Raw genomic sequence first — 25,634 nt, 5'->3', positions numbered from 1 at the left:
CTCATTCTTGCTTTGGCTCTGGGCAGTTTGTGTGGTGCTTGTGGGTGTCTCGTCCTGGACATAGAGTCCTCGAGACAGCCTGGAGTCCTCCTGATCCTTGGCTCTCCCCAGCCCTGCCCGCCAAGTTCACAAAGAGCCTGAGGAAGGAAGAGGCCATGGAAGGGGCCACGGCCACGCTGCGCTGTGAGCTGAGCAAGGCGGTCCCCGTGGAGTGGAAGAAGGGGTCTGAGACCCTCAGAGCCGGGGACAGAGTGAGCCTGAGACAGGATGGGACGGTGTGTGAGCTGGAGATCCGTGACCTGGCCGTGGCAGATGCCGGGGAGTACTCGTGTGTGTGCGGGCAGGAGAGAACGTCAGCCACGGTGACCATCAGGGGTAAAGACTGTGTGTGGCCAGGTGGACTGCACGCATGCCTGTCCTTGTATATGTCTGTGCATCACCACTGTGTCATGGGCTCTTACCTGCTCTGTGCCGTGTCCACTCACTTGGCCAGTCGTTTTAGTCTGCTCACTGACCCCCATCCTCGTGGCCTCACGTGGTCATCCTGCTGGTGGGGTAGAATCTCCACCTGGTGTCCCCCTCCCACCTTACCCCAACCTGTCCAGCTTTCCTGCCCTCATTGGGCCTAGCTGGGTGTGGGTGCTCCCCTTTGGGCTGAGTGTGTCTCCCCTCTGCACCGCTTCCCTGCAGCCCCACAGGTGGTATTCAGAGAGCCACTCAGGAGCGTGCAGGCTGAGGAGGGTGCCTCGGCCACACTGAGGTGTGAGCTTTCCCAGCCCAATGCTGCTGTGGCCTGGAGCAAGGGTGGCCTGGAGCTGCAGGCTGATGGGCGCTGGGAGCCTCGGCAGCGGGGCTACACTGCGGAGCTCGTGCTGTGGGACCTGCGCAGAGAGGACGCGGGCGAGTACACTTGTGCCTGTGGACCCCAAGCCACCAGTGCTGCCCTCACCGTTACAGGTGGGCCCCAAGGCAACACCTGTCCCAGGGGCAAGTCCCTTGTGCTTTGGGTTGGGCCTCTGGGATGCAGCGCCTCCCTGGGAGTCCCTTGGGGGATAGGAGCTTCTGTAGACATATCAGGCCTAGTGGGAGCCTTAGCCCCCATGATTCCTACCTTGGTAGCTGAGCCCCTGAGGTTACCCCTACCCCCTGCAGCCACACCCCTGTGATTCCCCCATGCACCCTTGTGGGAACCCTGGGTCTTGCCCTCACTTTCTCCCTAATCCCCACAGCTGTGCCCCTGTGGTCTCCCTGCACTCCACAGCTGCACTCCTGTGGTCTCTCCCTGCACTCCCATAGCTGCACCCCCGTGGTCTCTACCTGCACTCCCATAGCTGCACCCTCATGGTCCCCCTGCACCCCATAGTTGTTTCTGTGGTCTCCCTGCACTCCCATAGCTGCACCCTCATGATCCCCCTGCACCCCATAGCTGTACCTGTGGTCTCCCTGCACCCATAGCTGCACCCTTGGTCCCCCTGCACTCCTATAGCTGCACCCTTGGTCCCCCTGCACCTCACAGGTGTACCCGTGGTCTCTCTGCACTCCCATAACTGCACCCCGTGTCTCTCCCTGCACTCCTATAACTGCACTCCCATGGTCTCTCCCTGCACTCCCATAACTGCACCCCTGTGGTGTCTCCCTGCACTTCCATAGCTGCACCCCTGTGGTGTCTCCCTGCACTCCCATTGCTGCACTCCTGTGGTCTCCCTGCACTCCCATAGCTGCACCCCTGTGGTCTCCCTGCACTCCCATAGCTGCCCCTGCACCTGTCCTCACTGCACCTGCCCTCACGCTGCCCTGCTTCCCTGTAGCTGCACCGGTGCGCTTTCTCCAGGAGCTGCAGGCCCAGGAGGTGGATGAAGGTGCCACTGCCCACCTGCACTGTGAGCTGAGCCAAGAGGGTGCTAGCGTGGAGTGGCGCAAGGACTCCCTGCAGCTCTTCCCTTGTGCCAAGTACCAGATGGTGCAGGAGGGAAGGGCTGCCGAGCTGTGGGTGCACCGCACTGAGCAGGAGGATGCTGGCCACTACACCTGTGACACGGGCCACGCACAGAGCACGGCCAGCCTCTCTGTCCGAGGTGAGCTGCCCAGCGGCTCCTGCCCTCCCTGGGGTCTCACCCCCACCCTGGGAGCAGTGGGCACTGTGCTCATCAGCCCTAAGCACCCCTCCCTGGCCCCCCAGCCCCTAGGCCCACATTCCAGATGGAGCTGCAGAGCATGGAGCAGGAGGCCGGCAGTGTGGCCCGGCTACGCTGCCAGCTGAGTGAGGCAGAGCCTAGAGTCCCAGTGCAGTGGCTCAAGGAGGGTGTGGAGCTGCATGTGAGTCCCAAGTATGAGATACGGCGTGTGGGGACCATGTGCGAGCTGCTGATCCATGGGCTGGAGGCCAAGGACACGGGCGAGTACGTCTGCATGGCCGGTGGTCAGAAAACCATGGCTTCTGTCATGGTCAAAGGTGAGCCATCCATGCCACACCCACTGCCCCGGTAGCTGCCCTGGGGGAACACCTGGCCTGGCACCCACTAGGGCCAAGCACCCCTCTGGACGTGGCTCTGAGGCCTTTGCAGTTACAGGCTCTTCTCCTTTCTGCTCACTCTGGTGTGGGTGGCCCCAGCATGCAGAAGGACAGCATGTCCTGGGACTTCCTGAAGGGCTTGCCTCCCTGCTGGGGTTGGCCACAGGGTGGGGGTGGACAGAGGCAGCCCCCCACCCCACAACCCCTCTGCTTCTTCTGAGTGCCCAGACTTAAGTGTCATGGAGACAAAGGTGGTGCATGGCAAATAGAGGCTGTGGCAGGGGGAGAGTGGGAGGATGTTCAAGAAGACTTGCTGGAGGAGGGGAGTGGGAGGTGGGCCTGGTGCACTGGTGTGGCTGGTAAAGGGACCCCATCGCCTACACCCCCCAGAGCCTGAGGTGACCATTGTGCGGGGGCTGGAGGATGCCGAGGTGCAGGTCGACGGGGAGGTGGAGTTCAGTTGTGAGGTGTCACGGGCTGGGGCCACGGCTGTGGAGTGGCACCTCCAGGGCCTGCCACTGCAGAACAACGAGGTGACAGAGCTGGCTGTGCGGGGTGGCCGCACCCACACGCTGCGGCTGAAGGGTGTGACCCCTGAGGATGCGGGCACCGTCTCCTTCCACGTGGGCGCCCACACATCCTCTGCCCAGCTCACTGTCCGAGGTAACGGGTGCCACACAAGCTCAAGCCCTCTGTATGCCAGAGACAAATGCCAGGGTCCCTGCCCCCGGGTCTGAGGGACGGGTGGGGAAGCGGCCCTGTGAAGGGTGACTTGGGGACAGTGGAGGTGTGATGGAGGGGTGCCCCACATGCTTGTGTTCAGGAAGTGGGATGGGGTGCTGGGAGGCACCCCTGACAGTCGGCAGTGGCATCCCGGATGCTGAGGCCCACACTGTGTGTCCGCTGTGCAGTCCCTGATGTGAGCATCCTGGAGCCCCTGCAGGATGTACAGCTCAGTGAGGGCCAGGACGCCCACTTCCGGTGCCAGCTATCCAGGGCCTGCAGCCAGGAGGCCCGCTGGGCCCTGGGAGGGGTGCCCCTGCAGGCCAATGAGATGAATGACATCACCGTGGAGCATGGCACACTGCATCTGCTCACCCTGCACAAGGTGGCTTCTCTGGGTCCTGCCCCATTCATGGTGCTCCCTGGGGAGTGGGTGGGGGGGGATAGATTACCACTCCATTCAGACATGGCTGGGGGCCAGCCGGGGTGCTCCCTGGGGACTGGGTGGGGGAGGCTCCTACTCCATTAAGACCTGGCTGGGAGCCAGCCACAGTGCTCCCTGGGGAGTGGGGAGGAAGGCTCCCACTCCATTAAGACCTGGCTGGGAGCCAGCTGGGGTGCTCTCTGGGTAATGGCCAGGGGGAGGTTCCCATCCATTCAAACCTGGTTGGGGGCCAGCCATGGTGCTTTCTGGGGAGTGGGGGGGAAGGCTCCCACTCCATTCGGACCTGTTTGGGGGCCAGCCATGGTGCTCCCTGGGGAGTGGAGGGGAGGTTCCCACTCCATTCGGACCTGGCTGGAGGCCTGCAGAGATGGAACAGACCCCCTCTCTCCTTCAGGTGACCCTGGAAGATGCGGGAACCATCAGCTTCCAAATGGGCTCATGTAGCTCAGAAGCCCAGCTGAAGGTCACAGGTGGGCAGCCCCCTCTCCTAACCAGCCCCTTGCTTGCGGATGTCTGTATTTCCTTAGTTGGGGAGCTGTTGGCAGTGGTGTGGCCAGAAACCCATGCCTTCCAGAGGTGATCTTACCTTGGGATGGTGACCGTCCACCCCTTGATGGCTAAAGTCACACACCAGAAGGATAGTGTGTGTGGGATCCCAGTATTGGATTAGTGCTGTCCACAGGAGGGAGATGTGGGCCTGGGCCTTTGGGATTTTCCCCCTGTGAATGTCTACTCTTGTGGCACACGCCTGTGTGTGCCATGTAGATAATCATGTCTACATTGATACATGCCTGCACATCCACAGGTTTCCAAGTGACACATGTGGTTTTATACAACAGCATACAAGGTCCCAGGCATGTAGGGAGGACCTAAAGACCTTCAACTTGGGTTATACTTTGTCCCCAGAGCTGGTCATCTCTGAGTGCCTGACCCTGAGAGCTTCTCCTGTGCTGTCTTACTCCTGGTTGTCAAGCTGGCCCCATGCATCCATCATCCATCATTCATCTACATGTCCATCCACTACACGTTCACCACCCATGTTTTTGTCCATGTATCATCTGTTTACCTATATGCTTATCCATTCATCTACCATTCACCCACCTACTATCCATCCATCCATCCATCCATCCTTCCATTTACCATCCATCTATCCATCTGTTGTCCATCTACTCTTCCATCCACCACCCATCCATCTGTCCAATCACCACCCACTTATATATTTGCTCATCTATCCATCTACCATCTATTCATCCATGATCCATCCATCCACCATCTATCATTCATCTACACATTCATCCATTACACATTCACCACCTGTCTTTTTGTCCATTTATCATCCGTTTATCTGCTCATCTACCCACCCAACATTTATGCATCCACCATTCATCCAACCATCCTTCATTCATCCATCTATGTACTGCTCATCTGTCCACCATACGTCTGTTCATTTACTGTCCATCTGTTCATCCATTATCCATCCACTCATCCATCTACCACCTATCATCCATCTGTTCACTTACCATCCATCTGTTTACCCACCATCCATCCATGGACATCCATCCATCCACCTGGCATCAATCTACCCCACATGCCTCTACCTGGAGAGGGCCTGAAGCTGTGCCATCAGGGAGTCCCCAGTCTGCTGGTAGAGTTAGACATAGAGATGGAGTGTGTCCTGAGTCTCAGGTGCCCCACCAGCCCAGATCTTGAGAGGGTGGACAGACGCAGTCAGCTCTGTGAACTGGGGGGCTGAGAAAGGCACCAGAGTGCAGTGCCCTCCAGCTGAGTGATGGGAGAGGGGAAGTATCCTGGGTGTTGTGATCCAGGTGGGTCCAGGAAGGGCCTGTGTGTTCTTAAGAGTGGGTGTCTGTGAGGGGGCAGCGTGGGAGTGGATTGAGCCTTACAGGTCCCACTGAGGGCTGTGCCTTGGCCCCTCTTGGCCTGGTGTCCCCAGTTGAAGTGTGCTGACTGATGTAAAGATACCTGGCCATGGTCTTATGGGAGGGCCATGAGCATGGGGGTGGGGTACAAATGGGTGTCCTGGTAGGTGGTAAATGGACAAGCTTGGGAGCTCTGTTGGAGACGAGAATGGGGAGATGATGCAGTAGGGTGGGGACACGGTCAGGTGTGCCCTTTTGGGAAAGGATAGGAGGGAAGGTGGGGGCTGGAATATCAATGGTGTACCCCGGGAAGGGTATGGGGGGTCTTCTGCAGGAGGGCCCAGCCATGGTGGGTACAGGGGTACACAGCAGGCATCGTCTGCATCTGGGAAGCCCCTGGGTTCAAGCCCCACTGTGTGACAGGGCAAGGGGCAGTTGCCATGCAACATTAGGGCCTGAGAATCTGAGGGCTGGAAGGACCTCGGGGCACGTCTGGGTAAATGGACCTCTGGGGACAGGAGAAACATCTACTTCCAAACGCCCAGGGATGGCGGTCTTACTTCCCAAGGGAGATCCCGCACTTTATGAGAGCAGGGGGCCCCATGACTTCTTCCCACCCCACACCCACCCCCCAAGGATTGAAGCCTTAGGGCTTGTCTGCTCTGCCTCCTGAAAAGGGCGTGGATGCAGGTGACCAGTCTCCTGTGGTGAAATAGGACATGTCCCAATGGGGGTGTTGGGTACAGGGGGGCTAAGCTGCCCTCCCATGGGCTTGCTGTGGGTGGTTTCTGTGTCTCATTCTGCAAGCAAGGTGGGTCAGCTGGCCTGGGTGGACCTCTTGTCTCAGCCCCAAGGCAGCCTCTGCAGACCCCAGGTTGGCTCCACAGACCCAGGGTGCCCAGACCCCCTCCTTTTGCCCTCTTGCACAGAGGCAGTACCACGCCTGGTACGTGGCTTGCAGAACGTGGACGTCTTTGCGGGGGAGGCGGCCACATTCTCCTGTGAGGTGTCCTGTGCGGGGGGGCCGGAGGCCCGCTGGTGGCTGGATGGCACCCTGCTGCAGGATGGTCCCCAGAGTGCTATCTCCGTGCGTGACGGGACCTTCCACTCCCTCACACTCTCGGGCCTGGGGGTTGCTGACTCAGGCACCATCACCTACCGTGCAGGGCCCCTGGTTTCCACGGCCAAGTTGTTGGTCAAAGGTATTGGCCAATGGGACCCTGCCCTGAGCTGACGCTTCTGTATCTGCTGACCCTGAACGCTTGCTGCGGGCTTCCAGGGTGCCGGGTCCAGGTCTGGCCCCAGGACTAGAGCTGGGCATCGCTCTGCGTGTGCCATGGGCAGGCATGGTGGGAGGTCTGCTGTACCGATTTGTGGAGGAGGAGGCCAGGCTGGGGAGAGGTGAAGCCAACCCCATGCCCACCTCCCTGTGGGGCACCAGGCCTGGCTTCCTGCCTGGTCACCATTCTGTGGCTGTCTATCCCTCAGGTGCTCTCCCAGAGGGCAGCTGGGGAGTGAGAGCCCCCTTCCTGGTCCTGGTCCTGGCCTGCTCTGTCCCTGCTCACCAATGCTTCCCTTGCTGTGGGCTCAGTTGGGGTCCTGTGACCATCCCAAAGATCCATCTTTGGGGAGGATGACAGTGGGGTGTCCGGTCCTCCAGGATGGCTGGCCAACAAGGCTTCACTCAGTGCTTCTGTGGAATAAGTGCAGACATTCGCCCATGTCCAAGGGGCAGATCAGTTGTTGAGTAGGATTTCAGCAGGCTGAGACGGGACAGGGACCCCGAGGTTGGCGAGGCCCCTGGGGGTGCCATGGGCCCAGCAGAGTTCATAGACCCTGAGCAGGGGTGTTGTGCCCCTGCTGAGGCAAAGTATGCCCTGGGCCAGGGCTGGGGAGGGAGGCAGAGGGTTCAGGAAGGGCCCAGCCCTGACAGAGGCCAAGCCTCCAGTGCCATCTACCCCAGGGAGGGCACAGCTTCCCCCATGAGGAGGGCCCTGGGCTGCCGCGATGGGTTCTCCTCCTGCCGCAGCCCCCCACCCCCACCGCTTGCTTGCTGCTGAGCTGCTGAGAGCAGAGGGCGGGTGGGGTGCAGCCACGCTGCACCAGCTGACACATGACCGGGGTGTCGGCCGACAGATCCCACGGTGGAGGTGGTCAGTGCCATGCAGGACCTGGCCGTGGAGGAGGGCGGCCCAGCCGAGCTCCTCTGCCAGTACTCGAGGCCTGTGCAGGCCACGTGGAAGATGGACGAGCAGGAGGTGTGCGCTGACGGGCGCCGTGTCATCATAGAGCAGGACTGGACCGTGGCCAGGCTGTCGTTCAGGCCGGCCTTGCCCTGCGACAGTGGCATCTATTCTTGTGAGGCTGCGGGCACCCGTGTGGTGGCCCTGCTGCAGGTGCAAGGTGAGGCCTTGCACGGCTCCAGCGTGGTTGGGGCCATCCTTCCTGGTGCAGAGGCGGGTGTGACAGTCAGCATTATGTGGCCGTGCTGGAAAGACAGGGCCCCAACAGGCAGGCCTCTGCTCTTCCTGGAGCTGCCTGATGGGACAGGAGGGAGGTACTGGGCTGCATGCCCTGAGTCCCTGATCTTAGGTGGGGCACTGGAGCCCTGTGTCCCTGTCTGCACACAGCAAGGATACCCTTGTGTCCCAGGGGGACACAGCAAGGTCCCCCTGTGGGGGACCAGGGGTGAGGGGGGCAGTTGACTGCAGCCCCCAGGGGAGGGACATCATTTGGCCGCTGCCAGTTCCTGGTTGGGAAGATCGGAACACTGCCCAGTGAGGAGTGATCTGGAGGCGGTAGTGAGAGGGCCATCCAAGCCAGGACAAGCAGGTCCTGGTTCTGTAAACAGTGATGTTTTTAAAACACCTTTTTCTGGTCCCGGGAGGCACAGCTCGGAATAGACAGCAATCCCTCCCTCCAGGGGGCTGTCCCTCTGGGAGCTGAAGTTAGACGTGACAGCAGCTATGGGGAGGGGCTGCCCTTTGATCCCAGACCTGAGGGAGGCGGGGGGTGCAGCTGAGGCATGAGACCATCTGGGATGGGTAGGGTATAGTGGAGCCCAGAGAGGCAGAAAGGGCAGGGGCTCACTGCTGCTTTGACATCTGGGATGTCTAACCCCCATTGGTGCTGTTGATTCTGATGTGGGCAGGAAAAGAGCTGGGATGTGGGGAAGTCTGGTCTGTGGTATGAGGAGCCCGGGAGTGGGACGGTGGCCAGAAGAGGGACATGGGTGGGTCCTGTGGGGGTGTCTGCTCTGAGATGCCCTACCCCATTCACTCCCTGGGGCTTCGTGTCCAGAGCAGATGCCCCTACCTGCAGGGCATGTGTACTCTGTGGATAAGCTGGGATTGAGCACTAGGGCTGTGAATAGGTTCTAGTTGGGTATGTATCCCAGAGAGCAGTTGGGGCTGTGGTTGCCCCATCCCCCATTGCCCAGGTCAGGCTCTATAGCGGCTTCCTGAAGTCATGTGGGTCAAGGTCACACCCTTCCCAGCATCCAGACCAGCCCTGGGTCACCTGGTTCTCCTTTCCTGCCTCACATGTGCCCTGCCCAGCTCAGTCATGCCCAGCCTGAGATTCTTCCTCCTCCAGGAAGTTGCTCAGACTTCCCACTGGCATCACTGTACAGGCGGTGTATCATGGGAATGGGCCGTGGCAGGTGGTAAGCCTGGGCTGCTGTTGGGGCCAGGCAAGCCCAGTCCTGAGCTCATGGCTTAACACATCAAACACACATCCACCTATTAAGTCTGGTGTACTGTGCGAACGAGAGAGCTGGAGAGGGGTGGGGAAGTAGGGCAGGGGTCTCTCTGGTCCCTGTGAGTGAGGGGAGCAGCCCAGCATGTCTGATAGTGCTGGCTGAGGATTGGGAAGAAAGGGGGCCATTTTCAGAGTCCCACACTGCAACCTGGGCAGGGGCATATAACTCTTGCTGGGGGCAGGGTTTGAGCCTGGCTGTGGGCTGGGCAGCTTTGGGAATACCTGTGAGGCTTCTCACCTGTCTGGTATGGAGAAGCATCCCCTCCCTGACCACCAGCCAAGGCAGGCTACCAGCGTGGTGATGGTATGGGAGTGGGCAGGGCCTCAAGAGGCCCCCGTGGTGGCCCCATGTGGACACCGTGCACTGCCCTCCACTGGGCCACATGCTGGTCAGCCCTTAAGCCCTTCTAATGGGGGTGGGCTCTTCCACGTAACTCTGCAGGGGGCCCTGGGGCAGAGGGCCCCAGCGCACCCTGAGCCGCCGCCTTCCCCGCAGCCAAGAACACAGTGGTGCGCGGCTTGGAGAACGTGGACGCACTCGAAGGCGGCGAGGCGCTGTTCGAGTGCCAGCTGTCCCGCCCCGAGGTGGCCGCCCACACCTGGTTGCTGGACGACGAGCCTGTGCGAACCTCCGAGAACGCGGAGGTGGTCTACTTCGAGAACGGCCTGCGGCACTTGCTGCTGCTCAAAAACCTGCGGCCGCAGGACAGCTGCCGGGTGACCTTCCTGGCAGGGGACGTGGTGACGTCCGCGTTCCTCACAGTCAGAGGTTAGGGGTGCGGGGCGGGGCTGAGGCCTCGCGGGGGGGGGGGCGTGTATCTGGAGACCCCTCCCACCGGCTGCCGCTCAGCGGGTGTGTGGGGTCTCTTGAGACCCCTCCCACCGCATCCTCGCTGTGGAGGTACAGGACTGGGGGCTGAGGACGTTGGCGGTGGAGGGGGGGGCGTCGGTCTTTTGAGACCCCTCCTGCCAGATGCTGGACTTTCTTCTCTGCCAGGAGCAGGGGGGCGGGGCTGGCGGGACCTGGTGGCCGGGAGGTTTCCCAGCCCTGCCTCCAGGCCGGCGCGCTCACCGCATACCCCGGACCCCGCAGGCTGGCGCCTGGAGGTACTGGAGTCCCCGCAGGACGCGGCCGTGCGAGCTGGTGGGCAGGTCCGCTTCAGCTGCACGCTCAGTGAGGCGGTGCCGGTGGGCGAGGCGACGTGGTACATCAACGGGGCCGCCGTGCAGCCGGACGACTGCAACTGGACGGTCACCGCCGACGGCAGCCACCACACCCTGCAGCTGCGCAGTGCCCAGCCACAGCACGCTGGCGAGGTCACCTTCGCCGCCCGCGACGCTGTGGCCTCCGCGCGGCTCACCGTACTAGGTGGGTGGTTTGGGCCGCCTGCGGGCAGGCAGGTTGCGACCAGGGTTCTGCTGTTCCAGCCCCAGAGGCTGCCATCCAGGTAGGCTCAGGGTACACTGTCTTCCTGGCTCTGAAGCGCACGACCTTTGTGCTCTCAGATGGTCGGGGCCACCAAGTACAGGGGCTCGTGGGCCAGTGCCCACTTCTCACCCCAGGATCAGAAACCAGGCAGGCAGGGCTGGGCACCCGCGGGCGCGGACGAGGAGCCTCCACTGACCAGCTCCGTCCCCGCAGGCCTCCCAGACCCTCCAGAGGACGCAGAGGTGGTGGCGCGCAGCGGCCGTTCAGTAACGCTGTCCTGGGTGGCGCCTGCAAGCGACGGTGGCGGCGGTCTCTGCGGCTATAGGGTGGAGATGAAGGCGGCGGCCACAGGCGAGTGGCGGCTGTGCCATGAGCTGGTGCCTGGGCCTGAGTGCGTGGTGGACGGCCTGGCCCCCGGGGAGACCTACCGCTTCCGCGTGGCAGCAGTGGGCCCAGCGGGGGCTGGGGAGCCCGTGCACCTGCCGCAGACAGTGAAGCTCGGTGAGTGGCTGGCCTTCCTAAGGTGGGTGGTGGTAGTCCCGCCTGGAGCGCTCCAGACCTCCCCAAGATGGAGAGCCCCAGCGCGTCCTTTCTGAAGTGGCTTTGTTTCCGGCAGAGCCCCTGGAGCCGGTGCCTGCGGCCAGCGCCCCCGTGCCTGCGGTCCCCACCCCCGTGTCTTCAGTCCCCGTGCCTGTGGCCCCGGTTCCTGCGCACCCAGCTCCCACACCTCCCCCTCCCGAGAGCCGGCAGGTGGCTGCCGGCGAGGACGTGTGTCTGGAGTGCGAGGTGGCCGAGGCAGGCGAGGTGGTGTGGCTGAAGGGGGCGGAGGTCATCCAACCCAGCGGGCGCTTCCAGGTTCTCTGCCAGGGTCAGCGGCGGATGCTGGTGATCCGGGGCTTCTCAGCGGAGGACCAGGGGGAGTACCACTGTGGCCTCACCAGAGACCCGGCCTCCTCTGCAGCTGCCTCCTTCCAGGGTGTGTCCTTGGGACCCAGCTAAGGTGGGGGTGGGGGTAGGGTGGGGCCGGTGGGGGTAAGCCAGCCCCTCCTCTTCATTAGCTCCTTGATCCTCTTGGGGAGCCCCTCTCACACCAAAGAAGACTGAGGTCTGGTGGGGAGATGCACAGACCCTTGTGGCTGAGTCTCTTGTCACAAATCATAGAGCTGGTACCTCAAGCCACACTGCTCCCTGAGCACGTCCTGGCCAACACATCCCTTGGTACCCACTGCTGGTCCCCTAAGCTCTCGGACCCTGCCTTCTGAGCCTCCTCGTCATGCACAGGGACCTCTTGTGCTCTGAGACCTCCCACTACGAGCGTCCCCACTCTGACCACATTCCCTTGTGCTCTGACCCCCCCCACTATGAGCCTCCCCACTCTGACCACCTTCACCTGGTGCTCTGAACCCCCACTATGAGCCTCCCTACTCTGATGGCCTCTCCCCTATGCTCTGAGCCCCCCACTATGAGCCTCCCCACTCTGACCACCTCTCCCCTGTGCTCTGAAACCCCCACTATAAGCCTCCCCACTCTGACCACCTCTCCCCTGTGCTCTGAAACCCCCACTATAAGCTTCCCCACTCTGACCACCTCTCCCCTGTGCTCTGAAGCCCCCACTATGAGCCTCCCCACTCTGACCACCTTCCCCTGTGCTCTGAACCCCCCACTATGAGCCTCCCCACTCTGACCACCTCTCCCCTGTGCTCTGAACCCCCCGCTATGAGCCTCCCCACTCTGACCACCTTCCCCTGTGCTCTGAACCCCCTCACACTATTTGTCCCACTGCATCTGCACTGATCCTGGCCCCGTGCTCCCCTGGGCTCACTCCTCCTGTGCAGGTCTCCAAGGTAGGGTGAAGTCTGGCTTCAGCAGGGGAAGCTGAGGCTGAGAGGGCAGTTCAGAGCCTCTGAAACTTCATAAAGACTGGACCTCCAGAAAACCCTGGTGGCCCAGGGAGGTGCCAGAGGCCTACTGAGGGGAACCACACAGCCGCCATGGCCAGCCTGGGGTCGAGGGTCTGTCCCGACTCTGCTGACCAGTCTCCTGTCCTTCTTAGTGGTGCTGACCACGGGATCTGACGACGAGACCCCTGCACAGCCCAGCCTGCCCCCCGAGGCAGCCCAGGAGGGTGACCTGCACCTGCTGTGGGAGGCCCTGGCCCGGAAGCGTCGCATGAGCCGTGAACCCACGCTGGACTCCATCAGTGAGCTGCCCGAGGAGGATGGTCGTTCACCACGCTTGCGGCAGGAGGTAGAAGAAGCGGCCCCAGACCTCTCTGAGGACTACTCCACAGCAGACGAGCTGGCACGCACTGGCGAAGCCGACCTCTCGCATACCAGCTCTGACGATGAGTCCCGGGCAGGCACTCCCTCCCTGGTTACCTACCTCAAGAAGGCTGGGAAGCCCAGCACCTCACCACTGGCCAGCAAGGTGAGTGTCCAGTGTGGCCTTTGAAGAGAGGCCTGGATGTCTCAGATCTTCATCAGCCATATGCCCACCCATTTCTCCATTATCCATACATCTGTCCATCTAACATCCATTTATACAACCACCTATCCACTCACCACTCATCTGCCATCCATTCTCTGTCCATGCATCCATCCATCCACTACCAACCCACCCATCTATGCATCCATCGATCCACCATTCACCATCCATCCATCCTTCCACCATTCACCCACCCATCCACCACCTACCCATCCATCCATCCATCCACCATCCCCCCACCCCCCCATCCATCCATCCACCCACCCATCCATCATTCACCATCCATCCACCCATCCATCCATCCATCCACCATTCACCCATCCACCACCCATCCCTCCATCCACCATCCCCACCCACCCATCCATCCATCCACTATTCATCCATCCATCCATCCATCCATCCACCATTTACCCACCCATCCACCACCCATCCATCCATCCATCCATCCACCATTCACCCATCCACCACCCATCCCTCCATCCACCATCCCCACCCACCCATCCATCCATCCACTATTCACCCATCCATCCATCCATCCATCCATCCACCATTTACCCACCCATCCACCACCCATCCATCCATCCATCCATCCATCATTCACCCACCCACCCATCCCTCCATCCAACATCCCCCACCCACCCATCCCTTCATCCACTATCCCCCATCCACCCATCCCCCATCCACCCATCCACCCACCCATCCACCATTCACCATCCATCCATCCATCCATCCACCACTTACCCACCCATCCATCCACCATCCCCCACCCACCCACCCATCCATCCATCCACCATCCACCCACCCATCTCCCACCACCCATGCATCCTCCCACCCACCATCCACCTGGCTGTTAAGAGCTAAACTGGTCTCTCTGTGGTGTTCCTCACAACCTGTCAGTCCCTGTCCAGGTAACCATTAGAAATGATTTCAGGGAGGGTGGGCTTGCCTCTCGGTGGCAATAGGAGTCATAAGGCATCCAGCCTCTGTGAAAGTTATGCAATTTCAGGCAGGCAGAAGGCAGAGCAGCATGGTGAAGTGAAACATGAGCTTTGCTTCCAGCTTCCTGTATGTCCCTGCACTGTCCTTTCTCCGTCATGGGCCTCAGTTTCCCCGCCTTACCTGTGCACACAGCTTGGGATCCCTGCAGTTGGGAAGCCACCGAAGCATCAGGAACAGCTACCTGCAGCTCACCCACCCCTGGGAAACCTGAGGGCTGAAGACCTGGGTGACCTGTCCATGGACAAGGCAGCGGTGAAGATCCAGGCTGCCTTCAAAGGCTACAAGGTTCGCAAAGAGATGAAGCAGCAGGAAGGACCCGTGTTCTCCCGCACGTTTGGGGACACTGAGGCACAGGTGGGGGATGTCCTGCGTCTGGAGTGTGTGGTGTCCAGCAAGGCGGATGTGCGTGCTCGCTGGCTGAAGGACGGCGTGGAGCTGACTGACGGCCGGCACCACCACATCGACCAGCTTGGGGACGGCACTTGCTGTCTGCTGGTGACGGGCCTGGGCCGTGCAGACGCTGGCCGCTACACCTGCCAGGTGAGCAGCAAGTTCGGCCACGTGGCCCACAGCGCCTGTGTGGTAGTCAGCGGGACGGAGAGCGAGGCGGAGAGCTCCTCTGGGGGCGAGCTGGATGACGCCTTCCGCCGAGCAGCCCGGCGGCTGCACCGCCTGTTCCGCACCAAGGGCCCGGCCGAAGTATCGGACGAAGAGATCTTCCTGAGCGCAGACGAGGGCCCGGCGGAGCCGGAGGAGCCGGGGGACTGGCGGACGTACCGCGAAGAAGAGCACTTTGTCTACATTCGCTTCGAGGCGCTTGCCGAGGCCCACCGTGCGGCCACCTGCTTCCGGGAGATGTTTGGCACCATGGGCATCGGCGTGGACATCAGCCTGTCAGAGCAGGGGCCCCGGGGGGTGGAGATGCGCATCAGCAAGGTGGCTCCTGCCCCCGCAGCAGCTCAGGAGGTGGTGCCCCGGCCGCTGACCACAGACGCCGGTGAGTCTGCGCGCTGTCTGTGGCTGGGCCGGAAGGGGGAGGGGCGACAAGGGTGGAGGGGTGGGGGCAGGGTCTGGAGGGGAAGGGCGGGAAGGGGAGGGGCGGGACCAGGAAGGGGGAGGGGCGACAAGGGGGAGAGGCGGGGTCAGGGCTTGGAGGGGGAGGACAGGAAGGGAGAGGGCGGGGCCTGGAAGAGGAGGAGCGGGGCTGGAAAGGGAGGGCGGGGCAGGGAAAGAGGGGGCGGGGCCTGGAAGGGGGAGGGGCCTGGGATGAGGAGGGCTGGGGCGGTAAAGGGTGGAGCCTAGAATGGGATGGGGCGGGGCGTGGAAAGGAAGGTGGGGCGGGGCCTGGAAGGGAGGGTGGAGAGGGGCCTGGAAGGGAGGGTGGAGCAGGGCCGGGAGGGGGAGGGGCAGGGCCGGTGTGACCTGGGTCAGCTGAAGACTCAGGGAGCTGGCTGGGCTCCAGCTTGGGGCCACTGCGGATGCAGCTGCTCCGAGCTGGAGGAGCCCTGAATTTGGGGTTAGAGCTCGGTTTAAGTCCAGCTCTGTTACATGCTAGCCACTCTGAGCCTCAGTGTTGTCTATGAAGTGGGTATAGGAATATGGACTTTCCAGAGTTTGTGTTTGCTCCGTGAGGGTTTGGGGTAAAACCAGTATAAAAGGTGGCATTCCACGGCCCCCATCTTCTGCTCCAGCAACTAAAATTACTTTTAAAGCTACTCCACCATTCCCTTGTGTTTCCCTAGGAGTAAAGAAGGTATATAACCCCCATGGCCTCATGTCTGGAAACCTCCCCTGTGCAATTATGGGCCATTCTCACGCTTGCAGCCCACACGACTTATGTCTCTCCTTACCTGCTCCTCCTACCTGTTTCCTGCCCACTATCCCTCTGGCTTCTCAGTGGCTTGAGATGCAGGCTGGCAAGGAGAGGATCCTCCTAGAGAACAGGGGTGAAGCTGGCAGACGCAGAATTGTGTTTAGCCCCGGGGTCTGCAAGCACTCCCACGTGAATGGGTGCCGTGAACTGGATGCATGTTGAGCCGCTGGCAGCTGGGCTGACTGGTGGAGACCCTGGGGCCAGCTCACTGCATACCCTGCCTGACCCTCCCAGCCCCAGTGTTCCTGACTGAGCTGCAGAATCAGGAGGTGCAGGACGGGTACCCCGTGAGCTTCGACTGTGTGGTGACAGGCCAGCCGGTGCCCACCGTGTGCTGGTTCAAGGATGGCAGGATGCTGGAGGAGGATGACCACTACATGATCAGTGAGGACCAACAGGGCGGCCACCAGCTCATCATCACTGCAGTGGTACCTGCAGACATGGGTGTCTACCGCTGCATGGCTGAGAACAGCATGGGTGTGTCGTCCACCAAGGCAGAGCTCCGTGTGGACCGTGAGTGTGGCAGCCCCCAGAGAGCACTGGTTTCGGGTCGGACAGGATGTGGAGCCTCATATCTTGTGGCTGGGGTGGGGGCAGAGACCTTATCTCCTTGGGAGGTGCCTAGGCTGGGGAGGGGCCTGGGACAGTTTGGAGGTGTCTGGCACACTTGGGCGGTTACCTATGGCACAACAAGAAATATGTACTTGGTCTTGTTCCGGGTTCCTAGCACACAGTTCTTAAATCCCTGGAAGTTTCCTGAGTGATAAGGGACCAGGAGGCATGTTGTATTCTAATGCCGAGACTCCTGGTGGGCCTCAGGACAAGTACATCCATTTGATTGTTGACAGAAGTGCAAGGGCAATTAAGTGGAGGCAGGATAGAATTTCAGATTCAAGGATAGAATCTCAAGTAGTGCTGGAGTCATTGGGACATTTATAGGCAAAGAATTAGACCTTGGCTTTATACAAAAATTAGCTCAAAATGGACTATATATGTAAATGTTAAATACAAAACTATGAAGGTTTCAGGAAAAAAAAATAGGGAAAAATATTTAGGATCCAGGAGAACACTTCTTAGATTTGATACTAAGCACACCCATAAAAGGGAAAATTGGTAAAAGTTATGAATGTTTGCTCTGAGAAAGACCCCGTGCAGAGGGTTGTCAGAGTACAGGATGGGAGAAGGTATCTGCAAACCACATATCTAGTAAAGGACTTTATCTAAAAATATATACAATAAATTCTACCTCTGAAACCAATAAAAATAAGGAAAGCATGAAATATATGTGCAGGAAAACTTTGGTTTGTGAGCATAATTCATTCCGGAAGCATGTTTGTAATCCAAAGTGCTCGTATATCAAGGCAAATTTCCCCATAAGAAATAATAGAAACTCAGATGATTTGCTCCACAGCCCCCAAATACTCATATAAAAATGATTACAATACTGTAATATAATGCAAAATAATCAAGAAAATACAAAATATAAAGAAAAATTAACATGTACTTACCCTGAAAACGTTTGTGGCTGGTGTAAGGGAGACAAGGGAGAGGAGGATTATTGTGTAGGGCAACCTTCACTATCACTAATGGAATCACTGCTATCTATTGGTTCCATGGAACCTTCTGCACGGGGGTCATTTTATACACTCACATGGATGTTGACCTCACTACAGTATTAATAAACTCTTGTCACATATTGAATGTAACTGTCAATAAGGCGGCAGAGGAAATGATCTATATCTGCAGGCAGCCTGACCTAGAATGAAGCTAAGCATTCCTACCTAAGCTCACTCTTGTATGGAAAAGCAAAGGGCCGTCCATAGGTGATTGGAAGTGACAAAAAAAACAAAACAAAACAAAAAAACAAAACAAAACAAAAAAAACACAAGTGCCAGTTGTGGGCACCTTCCAATGTTTTGAAAAACCACTGATTTCTGTGAAATGCCATGGCCTGAGACTGAGCATGAGCATCTGAGCATAGAAGACAATCACCCACAATCCTGCAGTGAGAGAGAAAGAGAGAAAGAGAAAGAGAGAGAACCATTGACTCAGTTGTAATCATGTGACATTCAGTGTCACATACTACTCATATTGCAACACATCGCTCAGTTTATCAAGTTAAAATTTATTAGAAATGTTTGCTCATCTTGTGGAATGCTCGCAGAACAAGTTGTTCACAATCCACAGTTTTACTGTGTATATAAAGAATGGTCAACAGTAAACAATAAAAAAAAAGAAATTAAAAATCCAGTTAGAACAGGAGCAAAAGACATGTCCAGATGTTTCACACCAGAGGACACCCTGAAGGCAAATAACATGGAAGATATTCACCATCATTAGCCACCAGGGAAATGCTGATCAAAACCCCAGCGAGACATCACTCTACACTTAGCAGGATGGCTAAAATAAAAAATAGAGATAACACCCAGTGCTGGCGAGGAGGCAGAGAAACAGGATTGATTATGCATTGCTGGCAGGAATGTAACATGGTACACTCCGTCTGGAAAAGAGGGTGGCAGTCAGTTACAAAACCAACCGCATAGCTAACATGTAATGCAACAGTTGCTGTTTTTGGTGTTTATCCCAGAGAAATGAAATCCCAAATTCATAATAAAACTTGTACCCAAAGGCTCTTAGCAACCTTATTCTCAACAGCCGGTAACTGGTCACAACCCAGCTGTCCTTCAGTGGGCGATGGTTACATGGTGATACAGCCATTGTAGGGAACACTGCTTGGCAAGGAAAAGGGATGTGTCAGTGTCACCTTCTGTAGTTATGACACAAGCGACCTCGGTTGCTGGAGACTGAAGGGTATATAAGGTCTGAGAAAAACTAGGTTATCTCTAACAGATTCACGGGAGGCCAAAGCAAACCTCCCCCATCCCAGCTTTGGCGGGCACTTCTAAGACCTGTATATGAGTTTCCAAGGGGCTGGGAACACAGGGGCCCAGGAGAGGTCATCAAGCAACACTAACAAGATGTAGGGCCAAATGTGGAGTCAGTATCATCAGCACAACTGCACACAACAGTAAGTCAGTTACCTCGAATGAGACCAGATTGTGTGTTTACCCAGTAGGAGATATTTCATTCTGCTGTGTAGATCTGGATTTCCATCTGCTCTCACTTTCTTTCTGCCTGAGGGACATCTTTCTGCATCTTTTTTGTAGTCTGGGTATGCTAGAGTTCTCTCAGCTTTTGTATGCCTGAAAGAAACATCTATTTCTGTTTTGGTTCTGGAAGATATTTTTGTTAGGACGTTTTTTTTTTTTTTTTTTCTCTTTTTCATTCCTTAAAGGTGCTGTTCCACTGTTTACTAACTTGCATTGTTTCCACCTGAGAAATAGGATGCCATTCTTACCTTTGTTTCTCTGTGCAAAATTTGCCTTTTCTCTTGGGATTTAAAATGTTTAGATATTTACACACCATCGAAGTTGTTGTTTAAAAATGTGCAATTCAGTGGATTGTAGTATATTCATAATGTTGTGCGACCAGCATGACCATCCAGTGCCAGAGTGTTGCAGACTTTGAATCTGAAGTTCTCTCGTGTCCAGCAAGAGAGCAGATGCAGAATTGCATATGAGAGAGGCTAATGTCCGGGAGGAGACAAGAGCCCCAAACAGGGGTTTCGTCTCTGTATTGATTGAACTCTCAAGGTTTTACATATGTGATGAACTTGCTGAAGAAACCAATAAGCTAGGGACCAATAACTTGTGTGTGTAACAAGCAAAGGGTTCGGGGGGCAAGTGGCATTAGAAGTTGAGATTAAATCTGAGTGTGGTTTTGATTTGTATTTCCCTGATAAGGAGCGACGTTGAGCATCTTTTCATGTGGAGGTTCCTTAGAAAATTAAAAATAGACCTACCCTATGACCCAGCAATAGCACTGCTAGGAATTTACCCAAGGGATACAGGAGTACTGATGCATAGGGGCACTTGTACCCCAATGTTTATAGCAGCACTCTCAACAATAGCCAAATTATGGAAAGAGCCTAAATGTCCACCAACTGATGAATGGATAAAGAAATTGTGGTTTATATACACAATGGAGTACTACATGGCAATGAGAAAGAACGAAATATGGCCCTTTGTAGCAACGTGGATGGAATTGGAGAGTGTGATGCTAAGTGAAATAAGCCATACAGAGAAAGACAGATACCGTATGTTTTCACTCTTATGTGGATCCTGAGAAACTTAACAGAAACCCATGGAGGAGGGGAAGGAAAAAAAAAAAAAAGAGGTTAGAGTGGGAGAGAGCCAAAGCATAAGAGACTCTTAAAAACTGAGAACAAACTGAGGATTGATGGGGGGTGGGAGGGAGGGGAGGGTGGGTGATGGGTATTGAGGAGGGCACCTTTTGGGATGAGCACTGGGTGTTGTATGGAAACCAATTTGACAATAAATTTCATATATTGAAAAAAAAAAGTTGAGATTAAAGCACAATGATACACCAGATGGACAGTGTTTCTCTGTGGGTGATACAGCCAAGCAGCTCCTATCTCCAAAGTGTAAGGTTGCTGGAGCAGGGTGCCTCAAGGCTAACAAAGCACCTTTTCTCTAGCTAACGTCGGGTGCTTCTACCCTGTAGTGGCTTTCCGCCTCTAACTGGTCTCGGACACTTTCATCCTGTTGAGGCGGCTTTCCATCCTAAGCCTTGTTAACTTATTAGTGCAAGCTCAGGGAATTATTATTTTTATTTTTTTAACATTTACTTATTTTTGAGAGACAGAGTGCAAGTGGGGGAGGGGCAGAGAGAGATTGAGAGACAGAGAGAGAGGGAGAGAGAATCTGAAGCAGGCTCCAGGCTCTGAGCTGTCAGTACAGAACCCAAGGTGGGGCTTAAACTCTAGAACTGCGAGATCATGACCTGAGCTGAAGTTGACGCCTGAGTCACCCAGGCGCCCCCAAGCTAAGGGAATTCTTACGCTTATTTCCCACACCAGAGCATTTCTGTCATCCCAGAAAGAAACCCTGTGTCCATTCACTGTCAATCCCCACTCTGCCTTCCCTGGCCCCTGGAGACCACTAAGCTACTTTCTGTCTCTGTGGGTTTGCCTGTTCTGGACATTTCATATAAATGGAATCATATGATACGTGGCCTTTTGTGTCTGGTTCCTGTCACTGAACATGTCCCAGAGATCTATGTGTGTTGTAAAATACATCAGTACCTCATCTGTTTTTCAGGTTGAACAATACTCCCTTGTATGTGGACTGCTTATCCATTCATCAGGTGGTGTTTATCAATCACTTGTCTTGGGTCTTATAAGTAATGCTGTTGCACACATCTGTGTACAAGTAATTGTGTTTTGTGACATACGTGTTCAGTTCTCTTGGACACATACCTAGGAGTGGAATCACGTGGTCATATGGCAATTCTGTGGCTAACTCTTGGAGGAATGGCCGTGCTCTACAGGGGCTGTGCCATTGTCAATTCCCACCAGCAATGGATGCAGGTTCGAATTCCCTACATCCTCATCAGTACTTGTTATTATTCACCTTTTTATTTATTAAAAAAATTTAATGTTTATTTATTTATGAGAGAGAGAGCGAGCAGGGGATGGGCAGAGGGAGGGAGACAGAGGATCCTGTACTGTCAGCACAGAGCCTGATGTGGGACTCAAACCCACAAACCTTAAGATCATGACCTGCGGCAAAGTTGGACACTCAACCAGACTGAGCCACCCAGGGGTTTTTAGTAATTGCTGCCCTAAGCAGTGTGGTTTTGACCTGCATTTCCCTGGTGACTAATGATGTTGAGTATCTTTTCATGTATCTTTTATTGGATATTTGTGTATGTTTTTTGGGGGAAATGTCTACTCAGGTCTTTTCCCCATTTTCAGATTGGGTTTTGATTTTGAGTTGTAGGAGTTCTTTATATATTCTGCGTACTAGGCCATTATCAAATATATGATTTTTGAACATTTTTCCCCATTCTGAGGGTTTTCTTTCCACTTTCTTGATACACAAAATTTTCAATTTGATGAAGTCCACTACTTTTCCTTTGCTTGCTTGTACTTTTGTTGTGACGTCTACAAGACCATCACCTAGTTTTTGCTATAAACATTATAAACCATGCTTTCCTCTAAGAGTTTTACAGGTTTAGCTCTGACATTTAGGTTTGCTTTTTGTATATGGTGAGAGGCTAAGGGCCCAAATTCATCCTTGTCTTGTGGAAATCCAATGTTCCAGCACTGTTTGTGGAAAAGACTATTTTCCTCCATAAGATGGTCCTGGAACTCTTGTCAAAATCTCATTTCCGTGAAACAAGTGGGTTTATTTCTGGGCTCTTCATTCTGTCTCATTTATCCATGATCTGACCATCATGCCACCAGCATGCTGTCTTGATGGCTGTAGCTTCATTGTAAGTTTTGACATCTAGACATGTGGGTCCTCCAACTTTGCTCTCGTTCAAGACTGTTTTGAGCCTCTGGGTCCTTTGCATTTCTACATGAGTTTTAGGATCAGTGTGTCTGCAGACCTTCTTGAGATCCTCCTCGGAGGTGGGGCCCAGGAAGCTGGGCTTATTCCCTCCCTCTACTGAAAGGAAAGACTTCCTGAGCACCTGATCCACAGATTGTGAAAGTTTCCAGTCTGACTAGAAACACAGTATCCTCCGCACTGTGTCCATGGCCCCTTCAGAGGTCTCTTACCCCATGTGCACATGCCAGTCAGTGCTTTGCTGACCCTCCAGTGAGAGGGTCCCCACTCTGTGTGCAGCTCTCTCTTCTCTGGCTTCTGTCCTGTGGACTCCAGCAGCCTTCATCTTCCAGGATGCCAGCTCTGTCTCCTCAACTCAGGGTCTACCTGGCTCTGACAACCTCAGTTTCCCCTCCTAGACCTGGACACTGAAGGCAGGAAGCTGGGGTGATCGCAGGGCTCACCATTATTTCCTATCTGTAAGGGATCAACAGGAAATTCTCTGACACCAGCTGGGGGTCCTACAATTCACTCAGCTCTGGCCCCATCTATGTGGAGATGGCATCAGACCCCACAGGCTCAGCCCCACAAGACCACCCCCACTTCAGACGCCAACCCCAAGTCCAGACATCACCTGTGCTCTGACCCACAGGCAACAGATCACAGGTTCCCACAGCCCCTCCTCGGGTCTGATGAATGTGCTGGAGGGACTCAGAGAGCTCAGGGAAATGTTTGACTTGCTAGATTAGTGGTTTATTACAAAAGGATATAACTCAGGGATAGCCCGTTAGAAGAGACGCCCAGATCAAGATGCTGGGGAAGGGATGGGAAGCTTCCATGCCTCTCCAGGCACGTCATTCTCCCCACGTCTCTACGTGCTCCCCAGCCTTCAATCCCCCCCAACGCTGAGACTGTCCCTCTGAGTTTTCATGGGGGCTTCATTGCATAGACATGATCGATTAACCCATTGTCCATTGGTGATTGATTCCATCTCCCCTTCCCAGAGGTCAGGGGCAGGACTGAAGCCTCCAACTCTCTGGTCCCATGGTGGGGTCCACAGGCCACCAGCCGCCATCCCTAGGGGCTTTCTAAAGTCACCACAACAACATGAACTTGGGCTTGTTATGAACACCGTGACACCTTCATTGCTGTCTTCAGTTGGGAAACCCAAGGGCTTTAGGACCTCTAAGCCAGGAACAGTGACAAGGGCCGAGTCCGTATTTCTTATAAATCACACTATCACAGCCATTGTCCCACATATTCTGTATGGGGGAAGGGGAGGCTGTTGGGGCTACTGCAGCAGGGACCACAGAGCAGGTGGTACAAACAACAGAAGTGTACTGCTCGTGGCTGCAGTCAAGCTCTTCCTCGCATGGGGTTGCTTCCTGTCAGGGCACTAATGCCATTGCCATGGTGGGGGCTCCGCTGTCAGGAGCTCCTGACTCCCTGACTACCTCCCAGAGCACCTGCTCTTGACACCAGCACACTGCAGGTTTCCACATTTGAGGTCAAGGGGACACGAACATCCTGCCTACAGCAGAGGGTGAGTCCAGACCCTGTTACTCCTTCACGGCTGGCTGTATATGTCACTCCTTGTTCCCTAGCGGGGAAGACTGGAGGATATAGCCTTGGCCGCTCTCTGCCAGTCACAAGGCCCAGCGTCACCCAGTATTGACATTTTGTTGGGACTTGCAGTTAGATACAGGCCTGGAAACATGGAGACAGCCTGGGGTGTGGAAGGGACACCATCTACCATGTGCCCCATGGCCTCTCCCCCAGGAGTGTCAGTGGCTCCTAGGGATGGACTCGCACTGAGAGCCAGGTGGCTAGCCTCTGGTGGGGGGCCATGCCTGGGCAGGTGGGGCACAGAGCTCACTCCAGCCACTGTTCCTCTACCAGTGACCAGCACGGACTATGAAACTGCGGCCGATGCCACGGAGACCTCCTCCTACTTCAGCGCCCAAGGCTACCTGTCCAGGTAGAGGTCCATGTGGACGCAGGCAGCACCCAGCAGGCTGGTGGTGCAGGCCCAGGGGGGGCGGCAGTGCTGGCCTGGGCAGACAGAACCTGAGTCCTGGAGCTCTCAGCCAGGCCCTGGCAGTGTCCTGCCAGCAAGCAGGGGTCTGCAGGAGCCATCCAGGCCTGACCCCTTGCTGGTCCACCTCATGCCCCTTCTCTGTTCTCCCACCAGCCGGGAGCAAGAGGGCACGGAGTCTACCTCAGAGGAGGGGCAGCTGCCCCAGGTGGTGGAGGAGATGAAGGACCTCCAGGTGGCCCCTGGCACGCGCCTGGCCAAGTTCCAGCTCAAAGTGAAAGGTGAGGAAGAGAGACAGATGGCCTGGAGCGCCATCTGGACAGTGGAGGCTGGGTGGGCATGGGGGCCAGGGGGTTCTGAGGGCAGGGCGTGCTGGCCGGGGGCTGTGTGCTGACCAGTCCCCTGTGGTCCCAGGCTACCCAGCGCCACGGCTGTACTGGTTCAAAGACGGGCAGCCCCTGACGGCTTCTGCACACATCCGCATGGCTGACAGGAAGACGATTCACACACTGGAGGTTGTATCTGTCACCAAGGAGGATGCCGGCCAGTACTCAGCTTACATTAGCAACGCCGTGGGCGCCGCCTACTCATCAGCCCGGCTGCTGGTCCGAGGTGGGTGCGGGGGACTGGGTGTCCCCACCTGGGCAGTGCAAGTGGCCTGGGTGGGGGCAGGCAGGCAGTGAAACAGACCCACAAGTGTGGGAGCACCAGGAGACTGCGGAGGAGGAGGTCAGGAGTCACTTTTGGAGGATGGGTATGAGCTCCTTTGTCCCAAGTTCTGAGCATCGAAAGGTGCTCCCAGGTCACGCCAGAGGGAGTGGCCGAGGGACCCAGCTCTGCCCAGGCTTCACTCGCCCTTGGGTGCCACCCCACGTGCTGGCTCCAGATCAACGCCCACACTCTTGGGGCCGTGGAGGGGCGTGTGTATGAGAGTGGGTGGGACACCCCTACAGACTCCTACCCCCAGCAGGTGCACAGGCCCAGAGGAGGGAGGCCCCCTGGTGCTACAGGCCTGACTTCCATTTCTTGCCTCTTTCAGGCCCCAAAGATCCCGAAGAGAAGCCAGAATCAGGTGAGCCGAC

At 56.5% G+C, this 25,634-nt stretch overlaps 1 protein-coding gene across 1 annotated transcript in view; it reads left to right on the top strand.

Moving 5' to 3' along the window:
* OBSCN (obscurin, cytoskeletal calmodulin and titin-interacting RhoGEF) overlaps positions 1 to 25,634 on the top strand; it is a 161,950-nt gene that overhangs the window by 101,608 nt on the left and 34,708 nt on the right. The window contains exons 54-71 of the mRNA XM_042981271.1: positions 112 to 375; positions 691 to 957; positions 1,809 to 2,075; positions 2,180 to 2,452; positions 2,903 to 3,175; positions 3,424 to 3,620; positions 4,075 to 4,150; positions 9,816 to 10,088; positions 10,413 to 10,688; positions 10,962 to 11,249; positions 11,365 to 11,724; positions 12,802 to 13,175; positions 14,364 to 15,228; positions 16,339 to 16,617; positions 24,417 to 24,495; positions 24,709 to 24,833; positions 24,967 to 25,164; positions 25,592 to 25,624. Of these exons, the coding sequence (XP_042837205.1) occupies positions 112 to 375; positions 691 to 957; positions 1,809 to 2,075; positions 2,180 to 2,452; positions 2,903 to 3,175; positions 3,424 to 3,620; positions 4,075 to 4,150; positions 9,816 to 10,088; positions 10,413 to 10,688; positions 10,962 to 11,249; positions 11,365 to 11,724; positions 12,802 to 13,175; positions 14,364 to 15,228; positions 16,339 to 16,617; positions 24,417 to 24,495; positions 24,709 to 24,833; positions 24,967 to 25,164; positions 25,592 to 25,624 (4,767 nt within the window). The remainder of the gene's footprint in view (positions 1 to 111; positions 376 to 690; positions 958 to 1,808; positions 2,076 to 2,179; positions 2,453 to 2,902; positions 3,176 to 3,423; positions 3,621 to 4,074; positions 4,151 to 9,815; positions 10,089 to 10,412; positions 10,689 to 10,961; positions 11,250 to 11,364; positions 11,725 to 12,801; positions 13,176 to 14,363; positions 15,229 to 16,338; positions 16,618 to 24,416; positions 24,496 to 24,708; positions 24,834 to 24,966; positions 25,165 to 25,591; positions 25,625 to 25,634) is intronic.

This window comes from Panthera tigris, chromosome A1 (assembly GCF_018350195.1).
Source record: "Panthera tigris isolate Pti1 chromosome A1, P.tigris_Pti1_mat1.1, whole genome shotgun sequence".
Lineage (NCBI taxonomy): Eukaryota > Metazoa > Chordata > Mammalia > Carnivora > Felidae > Panthera > Panthera tigris.
The sequence above is the reverse complement of the archived record's forward strand: the minus strand, read 5'-3'. Positions and strand labels throughout refer to the sequence as shown.